Consider the following 10,497-nt stretch of genomic DNA (forward strand, 5'->3'; position numbering starts at 1 on the left):
AGTTATCCATGAAATGTATAGTAAATACAAGGTAAATACATGGTCATTGAAGTGTAATTAGCTGGTAACTACCTCAAATATAGGTTATAATGTCCTGGTAGTTTGCAGAAAAATACTTAGTAATTACCTGGTACTTACTTATAAATAATTAATGTAATTTCAGAGTAATTACATGGTAAATTGACTGGTAGTTACCAATATTAACTTCTGCAGGAACTTAATTTCTGCAGGAACCCTAACTTACTCCAACAGTCCAAACACATATGTACAGTATACATACAAGAATATGGGACTCTGACTGGCCCATAGGAGTGAGTGTGACTGTGGTCCCGCAATGAACTGTTGACCTGTCCAGGGTGCACCTCTGAAGAGAGCTGGGACAGGGTCCAGCATGTGACCCTGAAGAGGAGTGTGTAAAAATATGAGGTGAAATTACTTCAAATGACAATGAGAGTTTAAAAAACTTTTGTATTTTAATTGTAAAATCTTCATATTTTATCATCTTTTTTTTAATTTTTCTCTGTTTTTGGATCTATGTACAGTACAGTACCACGGTGAAGTAGAGCACATAACTCAGACAACGAACGAATATATGAATAAGATTTTACTAAATAAGTGACACATATGTAAGCATCCGATCAATGTAAATTATGTTCTGATCCGACATACATAGGACGTGATATTTAAGCTCTATGGTATTTAGTAAAGCACTGAGTTAAATTGTTTTTATGGTTTCTGGATCATGCAGCATATTATTACCAATATTTTGAAAGTCTCCGTCATGAGAGACTTTTGGAGACTTTATGAGACTTTACAGCGGTATCAGTTTTCACTGATACCGCTATTCCTATTCACATCCTTGTAAAGAGTGAAAAAATAAAGCTCAAAGAAATGTGATGCTGAGCTGCGCTCGGTGTGTGCCCACCCTCGTTAATGGTCCTCATTATGAGCACACTTCGTTGTAATGAGCCATAATAACGGCTCCTGATAAACGCCATGATAGGTGGCCCCTTTGGACTCCCCAACCTTTGACTGGCTGGCTGCATGTCGGTGGATACACTGATAGGCTATCAAAGAGGGGGTGGGAGAGGCCGGCTGGCTGCTGGCCACTGGAAGTGATAGGACCCAGAGGAGCCCAACTTTACTAGCTGCAGACGTTTATGCCATGTAGATGAAAAGCTGCTGACGTAAAACTGCACAAATAATTGTGTGTGGTGTTGAAATAAGTAGACGTCATTTGGTTGACTTTTTTATCAAATACATTTATTCGACATCATCATCCTTATGCTGGGCAATGATCAAAGCTGATATAAAGAGTATGGCTTTTGATAAACCTTGCGTTATTTTTCCACAAAACATTTGCGAAAAAAAACCCCTACTGATCTTTTTCAAACAGTAGAAAATATGCCTTGCTTAACTCCAGTGATCTGAAAAATGTTTTATGAGGTTACACAACTATGTAAACTTTTCCAAATCGTTCAGGTGAAGAATAAATGAGGTTTACTTTAGTCTTCGTGCTCAGTCTGTTTCAGCTGTGATTTCTGATACGGTAGGACCAAAGTCTTTGTCCGTGCAGCCTCGTTGCCTACTGTGAACAGTGCAGTAGGTCTGTGATGTTCTTCATCAAAGCCCTCAACTGGGGTCAAATCATTGCATTGTTGTGAGATTACTCCGAAAGAACCGTCTGCGTGTGTGGTTTGTATGCACTCTTGAGAGGAAGAGTTGATTGCCAAGAAAACTAGTCTGATTCCATCAGACACATAAAACTGATTAATATACTGACATTACAATAGCCGCATTAACTTACTGTAAATCTTATCTTATGTCTTATGTGATTATAACCATTGGACCCGTCTGTCCTCATAAGAATGCATGACATTACTATTACTTTGCCTCGATGTTGTGGGAGCGCGTTTAAATCAAAAGTCCACTTCATGGAAGAAAATACTGCTCGGCTGCTTTGGTTGCCAGGCTGACGGGACCACGGGACGGTGACGGCTCCAGGTTTTACACACATGTCAAACATCAGGATGCCACACACAGAGTTCTACAGATGTGTTTCTTATGAAACTGGACTGCAAAACCATTGTGTTTTTGAAAATTAAAGCTAACTATTCATTTGCCAACATTTGCCACACAGCATCTTAAACCAAAACATAAATGAACGGAATGAAAACTTAAAATCGTTTCTACTTTGCCAGAAAACAACTAAGTGTTCCACACAACACAAACCCTAAACTGATGCGTTGACATGATGAATGCATGTTATACACACACAAAACATGCATCATCAACCTTACTAAGTGTGAGTAGGAGAAGCACAGGAGGTCGATCCACAACGGGCCGGCAGCCTCCTCTGGGTCGGGTTGCAGTCCAAGATGCGATCCCTCCTGACTCTTAATCACATCTGACAGAATTAAACAAAACTAATCAGGAGGGGAGGCGGGGGAAGGGGAATAGGGGAAAAGAAAAAAAAAAAATATATACTTAAAATAAAAAAGGGAGGGGGGGTTTCCGTTCACTGCCGTCCTACTTGCCTCTTGCTGGGGCTCCCGGTCGGGCAACTGGAGTCTGGTGGGGGCCTCCTGCTCGCTTCCCTGATGCCCCGGTCTGACCTCACCCCTCATTGCAAAACATAAATTACCAATTCTAACTCTAATAATTATTCCTGGCATTATCATGATATATTGTTTCATATTATTATATCAAGTTATGAAATCTCATGGGATGTTAAACTATAGTATTATTATATTGTTATATATTATAGTATAGTATGGTGATATAATTTGGTTATATGTTGTAATATTTTATAAAAATTATGTTATAGTAGGATATTACTATATTATTATGCTATATTTATATGATATCATGCTACACCACCCTATATGATAATTATTTATTTGTTTACTGTCGAATTAATATTCTCAATTTATGTATCTATTGTCATCTTCTTATTTACACTCACACACGGCACGCACACACACACACACACACACACACACACACACACACATACTGATGTTGTCTTTTGTAGTTGTTTGCACTGTATGTTAATAAATGGAAAAAAAACAAACAAAAAACCTTACTAAGTGTGTTAGGACACCACACTTAACATCCACACTGCCTGGGACAGCTTCACCGGCCAATGATTGTAAAGAAAAGAGCTGCGTTCTGTACATTGAGTGCAACATCCTGTATTTTGAGATGTTCCATTCAAGTGTGTCTGAAAGGATGAAAGACAGATACAATGTTAAGTGCCTAAAAAGGTATGGACCAGTGTGAATTATTAGGCCAACTTGACTAGTATTAAAGTTCGTGTTTAAGTAATTAACATACTTTGCCAGACACTAACAAAGTCATATTTCTTTTTTCGAATAGTCATGAGGTAGTTAAGAAAAGTTAAGAAAACGTTTCCTTTGCGGTGGAGTGAGCGTCGCTGGAGTTTGGGGCTTGCAGCATCCTACATGATGCACATTGTCAGTGAATGTGGGTGGTGGTAGTGCGGCCTTGGCGCATGTGCATGAAAGGAATGTGACCTTCTAAACGAGAGGAACAAACGATTGAATGATAGAAATATCTTTTCCCATCTCTTCTTTCCCTGGAGGGCTTCCTCCCCTGTTTTCATCCGGTAGCTTGCAGGGAGTGCTGGGATGAAGGGGGAGATAGAAAAAGGAAAGAAAGGGGTGGAGGGGGGTTGTGCAATACAATAAAGGTAAAAATGTAATGTCTGAAAAAGCAAAATGAGAAAATGAGACAACATTAGACAATAGACAGAATTGAAAAGGAGGTAGACTTAGTTAAATCATCACTTCTCATTTTCCTCCGTGTCTGACCATCTCCACTGGCGTCCGAGGAGGGGGGTGAGGCTGGACCTCGTGCTCTTTGTTTCCCCCCACCCTTTTCTCATTTCCTCTCATTTCATCTGCTCTCGTACATCTATATAAACTCTGACAGGAACCTTTCTTCAGCCATAGTTGTGTTAGGAGGGAAGGGGACATAAGGTTTGATAGTTGCAAAGTAGATATCCTAACATTTAAAAGTGACTGCAGTTTTTGTAGGGTTGAGCTCAAGTGTACAGTTTCAGGAGTTTCAGGAGTGGTAACCGTCAGCCAGGTGAACATGTTAAACCTGTTGGCTCTCGTCCTGAGAGCAGCCTTGCTGCTCCACCTGCTGATGCGCAGCACAGGTAAGACCTGATGACAGTACCAATTATTCCAGTGATGAAAATAAACGTTTTAACTTGAAAAAGAGGCTCGATCTGTAAATAGTACAATGTTTACTTGGCACTTCTCCGCAGATAAATGGGATTTTTGGGATGAAGTGATACTGTGGTTCAAGATTTGCATCTATGTTGTTACACTAATGGATTTGAGCTGAGAAAGAAGAGCATTCATTTCTCTCCTCTCTTGTCCCAGATGCAAAGATGGAAATAATTTCAAGTAAGCAGGACTTTCAAGTTGGAGAAGAGATCTTATTGTTATGTAAAGGTAAGACATCTATATTTCATTCGACCCATCCATCCATCCATCCATCCATCCATCCATCCATCCATCCATCCATCCATCCATCCATCCATCCATCCATCCATCCATCCATCCATCCATCCATCCATCCATCCATCCATCCATCCATCCATCCATCCATCCATCCATCATTTTCCCCTACTAACCTCTCTCCCCTTCTCGTCTCCTGTAGCTGGAGGAGAGGGAGATATAATGTGGCGGAAGGATGGCAACGATATAGAGGATGAGGAAATTGTGGTAAAGGTGGATGAGGCCACATCTAAATTAATCATCAAGAAGGCTACAATGGGGGATACAGGACAATATACCTGTCATTGTGACTTTGACGCTGGGCACCAAGATCATATTTCCACAAGTGTGTTTGTTTACGGTAAGTAACATCTGGCTGCATTCACATACCTGTATGACGAGTCCTGTTTTTAAACCTGTCCTCGGCAAAATTGTAAAACTTTTAATAGACAATGTAAAGTAATGATTTTAAGTATAATTATATAAATTCCTATCTTTTTTTTTTCATCAGATGGTCCATCATTTGGTGACAACACTAACTACCATGAGTTTCTGGAGGGCACAGATGGGCATGTGCCGTGCCTGGCGACTGGGAAGCCACGTGTGGACGTCAAGTGGTACAGACACAAGGAAGAAATAGCTTCCAATGGTAAAACTCCAAATGTTTTCTAAGTTGTTTGTATTTTGATTGATTTCTTAGATGGTAAAAAAATGTGGTTATCGTCAATGTGCCTTAATCCTTGAAGCGCATATTATTGTTGCATTAGTGTCAACGCGACTATTGTTACTCTAGAGCTGCAGTAAAATGTGTCCCTTGCAGTGTCAATACTTTGTCCAACATCCCTCAAGCAAAAAATACGGTTGTTTCTTGAGCCCTGGTTGTCTTTACCTGAGTGCATTGCCCCCTGTCATTTCTGCAGGAATGCGCATTCATACGATGTCTGATAACACACTCAGTATTGAGAAAGTGACGAGGAAGGATGCTGGGACTTATGTGTGCCGAGCCAGTATCCCGGGAAGGCCTGTTTCTAAAGAACTCCCTGTTTCCATTGTTGTCAATGGTTTGTGTCTTTTCTTTTCTTTTTCCAAGAGTTTGTAAAATTAATTCTTCGAGTTTTGACTATAATTTTATTATATCAAGAAATAACCTAGAAAAATCTCTCTCCCCAGTTCCTCCTACTGTCCACCTGAAAGAACAAGTGAAAAAAGTGATCGCAGGGCCTCAAACCAACGTAACCCTGTTGTGTTTGGTGGAAGGCATCCCGACACCCACTATCAACTGGACCACGTAAGTCCTGCCGATTTCCCCATCGCAACAATAACTGTGTCATTTAAAGTCGTCAAGACTTGTGGCCAGATCCTCCTAATTACTGAAGAAGATCTATTCTGTACACGAGTGGGTGGAGGACAGTGCCTGTATGTTCAAGAATGAGCTTTCTGCACGTGTCCAAGTGTGCATGTGTGCGTGTTTGTGTGTGTGTGTGTGTGTGTGTGTGTGTGTGTGTGTGTGTGTGTACAAAGCAGAGGCAAAGACATTTCCTTATCAGCAGTTTTAATCCTGTCTTCATGTTGTTTCCCCCTTCCCATTGTTTTAAATTCATTTTCACATAAATATCTACTTCAAGACTAAACCATATTTTTCCCATGATTTGCTATTCCCAGGCCGGCGGTCTTTGATACCTCCCGTTACCAGTTCAACTCAGACCTCAGCGAGCTGACTATACAGTCTGTCGTCAGGGAAGACTATGGAGAATACATCTGCACTGCTAGAAACAAAATTGGGGAAGACACCTCCGTCATTATGCTTCACGTCTTTGGTTGGTTTAGTTCTGCATTATGTGGATCTCTTACTTTACACAATTTTTCCTGTATGATAGTGACAACTTGTCTTGATGGAGGACATCTTTCTTCACAGTGGCCCCTGAGGTGTCTGTGTCAGCAGATCAGAAACGTGCGTCAGTGGGTGAACGTGTACTTGTGACCTGTAATGTGTCTGGTCATCCTCAGCCTGAGCTGCACTGGCTCAACAAGCAAAATGGACTCAAACTGGTAAGAATGCAGGAACTTAGAAGACCTGAAAACCCATCTTTGAACAGGGAGTCATCACAAACGCTGAATGTTTGCATTTACAGACAAGATTATGAAGCAGTGATACATGTTGCATGATGCCACTGCTGTGTGCATGTACCGCATCCCAAGCCCTCTATTCTTCTGTACCAGGATTCCACTTCAGGTCGTGTCCGTGTGGTGGATGGCGTGCTGGAGATTGATGAAATAGTGCCCTCTGATGGTGGATTGTACTCCTGCATGGCTGTCAGCTCTTCCAGAAATGCATCGAGGGATGTCGCGATATACAGTAGGAGTTTGCATGATCTGCACTGCAGGACAGAATAGTATGTATGTACTTCACTGATAAACATACCACTGACATTTCTATTTGGTCCACAGCTCAGCCTGGCCCACCTCACTACCTCAACGTCTCTCCAGGACCGGCATCAGTACTCTTCTCACTCAAAACTCTCCCTGTCAGCGGAGGAATGCCAATCACACACTTTTTACTGCAGTGGAAGAAAAATGAGGCAGAACAGTGGAACGAGACTGTCGTCCAGGTTTCAGGTAACACATACATGATTGTTTACATAAATTAAAAGAAAAATACAATTCAGTTGCTGATGGTGTGTCTTCCTTGTGTGTGTGTGTTTTTTTTCAGATTCTTTGGCCATCAGCTCTCTCCAGCCATACACAACATACACTGTACGTTTGGCTGCCTTAAATGACATGGGAAAAGGACAGTTCTCAGATGCAAAAAGCGTCAAAACCCGTGGAATTGGTACGTTTTTCAGACTTTAATAAAACCCAGAAAAACACACATTTATGAGATGCATCAGTTGGAGATGAAGTGTATGTTTTTATATTGGAAAGAAAGTGTAATTGTCTTATCAATGTTTGTGGTATTAACACAAGAAAAACGTTTGATCTTCACTTATCATCAATAAACATTTTTTTTCTTTTTTCATTTAACATTTTCATGCCATCCTCATCTGCTGCCTGCTGCTTGACTCTGCTGCTAATAACACCATGTAATCTACTGCCATCCATGCTCAGACGGTAAAGTGCTCAAACTTATTTATAGAATTAAGAAAAAAAATATTACCAATAAGTCAAATTAGTTTGGACATATCACAGATCGATCGAGATAAATGTAACAGGTGTTAATTGTTCACATTTACACAATGTGGCTATAAATTCCCCTGTTCCTCTGTGACCTGCAGGTGAACCAGATAAACCAGATCTGTTAACTGGGGAGATGAAAGTTGAGGACAACTCCTTCTCAGTTCCTCTGAAACAGACTGATGAAGGTGGATCCACTCTGCTGCACTACAAACTTCGATTCAGAAAGGTGCGAAATGGAGCAGGCCCGCCTCTCTGTATATTCCCATCATACCGTTTCTCCCTAGTGACTTTTTTTAAATTTCTCACTCTCTACTGAAGAATGAAGAATCTGAGTGGACAGAGATGACGCTGCCCCCTGAGGCTACTTCTGTTGACCTCAAAGACCTTTCCTTTGCTTCGGGCTATCAACTGGAAATCTCGGCGGTCAATGCTAATGGTTCCTCGATGCCTGCCACGTTCGACTTTACCATTGCAGAAATGCCTGGTATGTTGTCTCCCATATCTTGAGCTGTGCACTAGTTAGTCAGATGCTTTGGCTCAGACTATTACCTGGACAGAAACAACTTGGAGTGTGCAGAGTTAGTGAGGCAATAAAACCTTCCTGCTCAAAATGATGTCTGAAATACTTCAAGTTTAAGTAATCTAGGCTTTTTTTCTATCCCCTTGAAGTGAGTTTGACTAAAGGCACTGTGGTTGGCATCGTCATGCTCATCTTCATCGTGGTGTTCTTGGTGGTAGACGCCACCTGCTGCTACAGAAATCGCTGTGGACTTCTCATGACCATTGCTGTGAAACTGTTTGGACAGAAAGTTCCAGGCCTCAAAATGATGGAGGACGGAGATGGAACCGCTAAAGGGTAAGCACCTGCTTAGTAATATTTGTGAGAAAATTGGGTCAAATTTGATTTCGACATCTTAATTCAATTATTGTTGTACATTCTGGATGCAGAGAAGTAAAGATGAAAGGTATATCGACAGCAGGTGATAGTCTGCAGCAGTCCGGGTGTCAGACAGCCGGCAAAGAGGCTGGTCAGCTCTCTGAGGTTACATGCGACAAAGCCTCCCTCACCAAAAATGAGTATGTTGACTCTCCCATGTGCTGCAAATCTACACACATATGCAACTGAGTAGAGCCTAAAAATATTGAAAACAATTTATAATAATCTGGATTTGTTTCACAGGAAAATGCAACTTCCTCTTGCTGATGCATGAGACAAGAAACTGGTGAAAGAAAATGTACAAACGAGAGATAATGTACTGCAGAGAGAAGAAGAGAAGCCAAATGATCTGAGCTACTGTGGATGAGGTCAGAATTCCTAACACACTGTAGGAAGCTGACAGATTTGGTCAAAGTGTGTTTAAAAGGGACACATCCAGCCCTGTGTGCAGTTATAGTGAGGGGACCATGAACCTGTGTTTGGCCTTTTTTTCTTTTATTTTGCAGGGTCATGTTGACGTCTGTGTGATACAGGGCAAAATCACTGCTACTACAGTATGTAATCCTTGAAAAACCTTTTGTGTAAAACTTTTAAAAGGCGCAGTAAATGTTTACTTACTGTATTTCTGGGTTCCACTGTTTTCCTTTTTTCATCGATACCAACTTTGTATCCTCACTGCATTGCGGCAGCTCTTTTTTTAATTATGTCAGTGATTTAACATATTTTTATTATACGACTCTGAAGCTCATTGTAAAGTAATATGTGTTGATATTTATTTGTTCACTTAATTCTACAAGTGTTGGTTATTGTAAGGGGGTTTGAAATTAATCTGATTTAAATTGTGATTTTGTAGCTAGCTCTGCTGTTTACTTTTTTAAGGAAAACATTTAGGATGGTTAACGCAGGCCGTTTAAATGACCAGTGGCAATACCACTTCTGACCACACGGGGCAGCATATTATAAGAACCCAGTAAATCTTTTTGCCCCCGTGTGGTCAGAAGTTGTATTGCTACACAGAGTGACTAAAAGTACCTATGATAATAGTTATTGTGTAAAATACATTTACTTACAGTCAAATATAAGTTATTTTGTATTTAAACCTGAATCATCAGTCAGCAAATCAGTACATTACAGCTGATCTGTGAACAAACAGCATGTTTGCAGATTCCGAAACGACAGTATATCAATGAAGTATTTTGACTTTGTTGTAATTCTTTATTTTACCACTGTACAAGGTTATGCATACACATGTTGCATTTTTCACAACTATGTTGGATACATTTGTAAAACAGCTTCATGTCTTTTCATTTTGCTCACCACATGAATGTGTTTAGTCATGTAGCTCTGACAAACAGTAAAACCATGAATACAGACTGTGTGTCTTGTTGTTCTAGTGGATAAGCACGGACTAAAAAAGGGCAATAACTATTTAATTAAACTTAACAAAGATTAGATTTATGCACTTTCATTTTTCATAAACTAGAATCACATACATTTCTTGTCACACTGCCTTAAAAGTTTCAGTCCACTTGTGCTGATTCAAAAAAACATGTGTTTAAACCTATTATACAAATGTTTGACTGGTCATAAACAGGGTGATAGAGGAGGAAAAGTGTTAAATATTATCTAAATTAGTGTTTCATTTATATATTTTGATATATAACAGTGAGACTCTTCATTCCCAGCACAGTGATCACGATGTCTTTGGAAGCGAATTTCCCCAGGAAATAACAGCTCAATTTAACGTCTTTTTTGTCCTGAAACAAAACTTTGTATCTGTTTATAAAAAAAGGATAAACAGCGGTTTCAGTTTATTCCTGATGTTTGAAGAGTTTAAAATAGATAAAACAAGTC

General features: G+C 40.2%; 1 protein-coding gene across 1 annotated transcript; it reads left to right on the forward strand.

The window, feature by feature from the left end:
• The first annotated feature begins 3,988 nt into the window (after positions 1-3,988).
• Positions 3,989-10,016, forward strand: ncam3 (neural cell adhesion molecule 3). Its single transcript, XM_061716357.1, has 16 exons — positions 3,989-4,186; positions 4,416-4,487; positions 4,696-4,893; positions 5,044-5,181; positions 5,453-5,593; positions 5,703-5,820; positions 6,195-6,349; positions 6,448-6,581; positions 6,753-6,888; positions 6,981-7,148; positions 7,243-7,362; positions 7,805-7,932; positions 8,025-8,190; positions 8,376-8,562; positions 8,655-8,783; positions 8,887-10,016. Exons 1-16 carry the CDS (start codon positions 4,120-4,122, stop codon positions 8,915-8,917), a joined length of 2,088 nt encoding a protein of 695 aa, XP_061572341.1. The 5' UTR covers positions 3,989-4,119; the 3' UTR covers positions 8,918-10,016.
• Positions 10,017-10,497: the final 481 nt, after the last annotated feature.

The sequence above is a fragment of the Cololabis saira genome, chromosome 3 (assembly GCF_033807715.1).
Source record: "Cololabis saira isolate AMF1-May2022 chromosome 3, fColSai1.1, whole genome shotgun sequence".
NCBI classification, from domain to species: domain Eukaryota; kingdom Metazoa; phylum Chordata; class Actinopteri; order Beloniformes; family Belonidae; genus Cololabis; species Cololabis saira.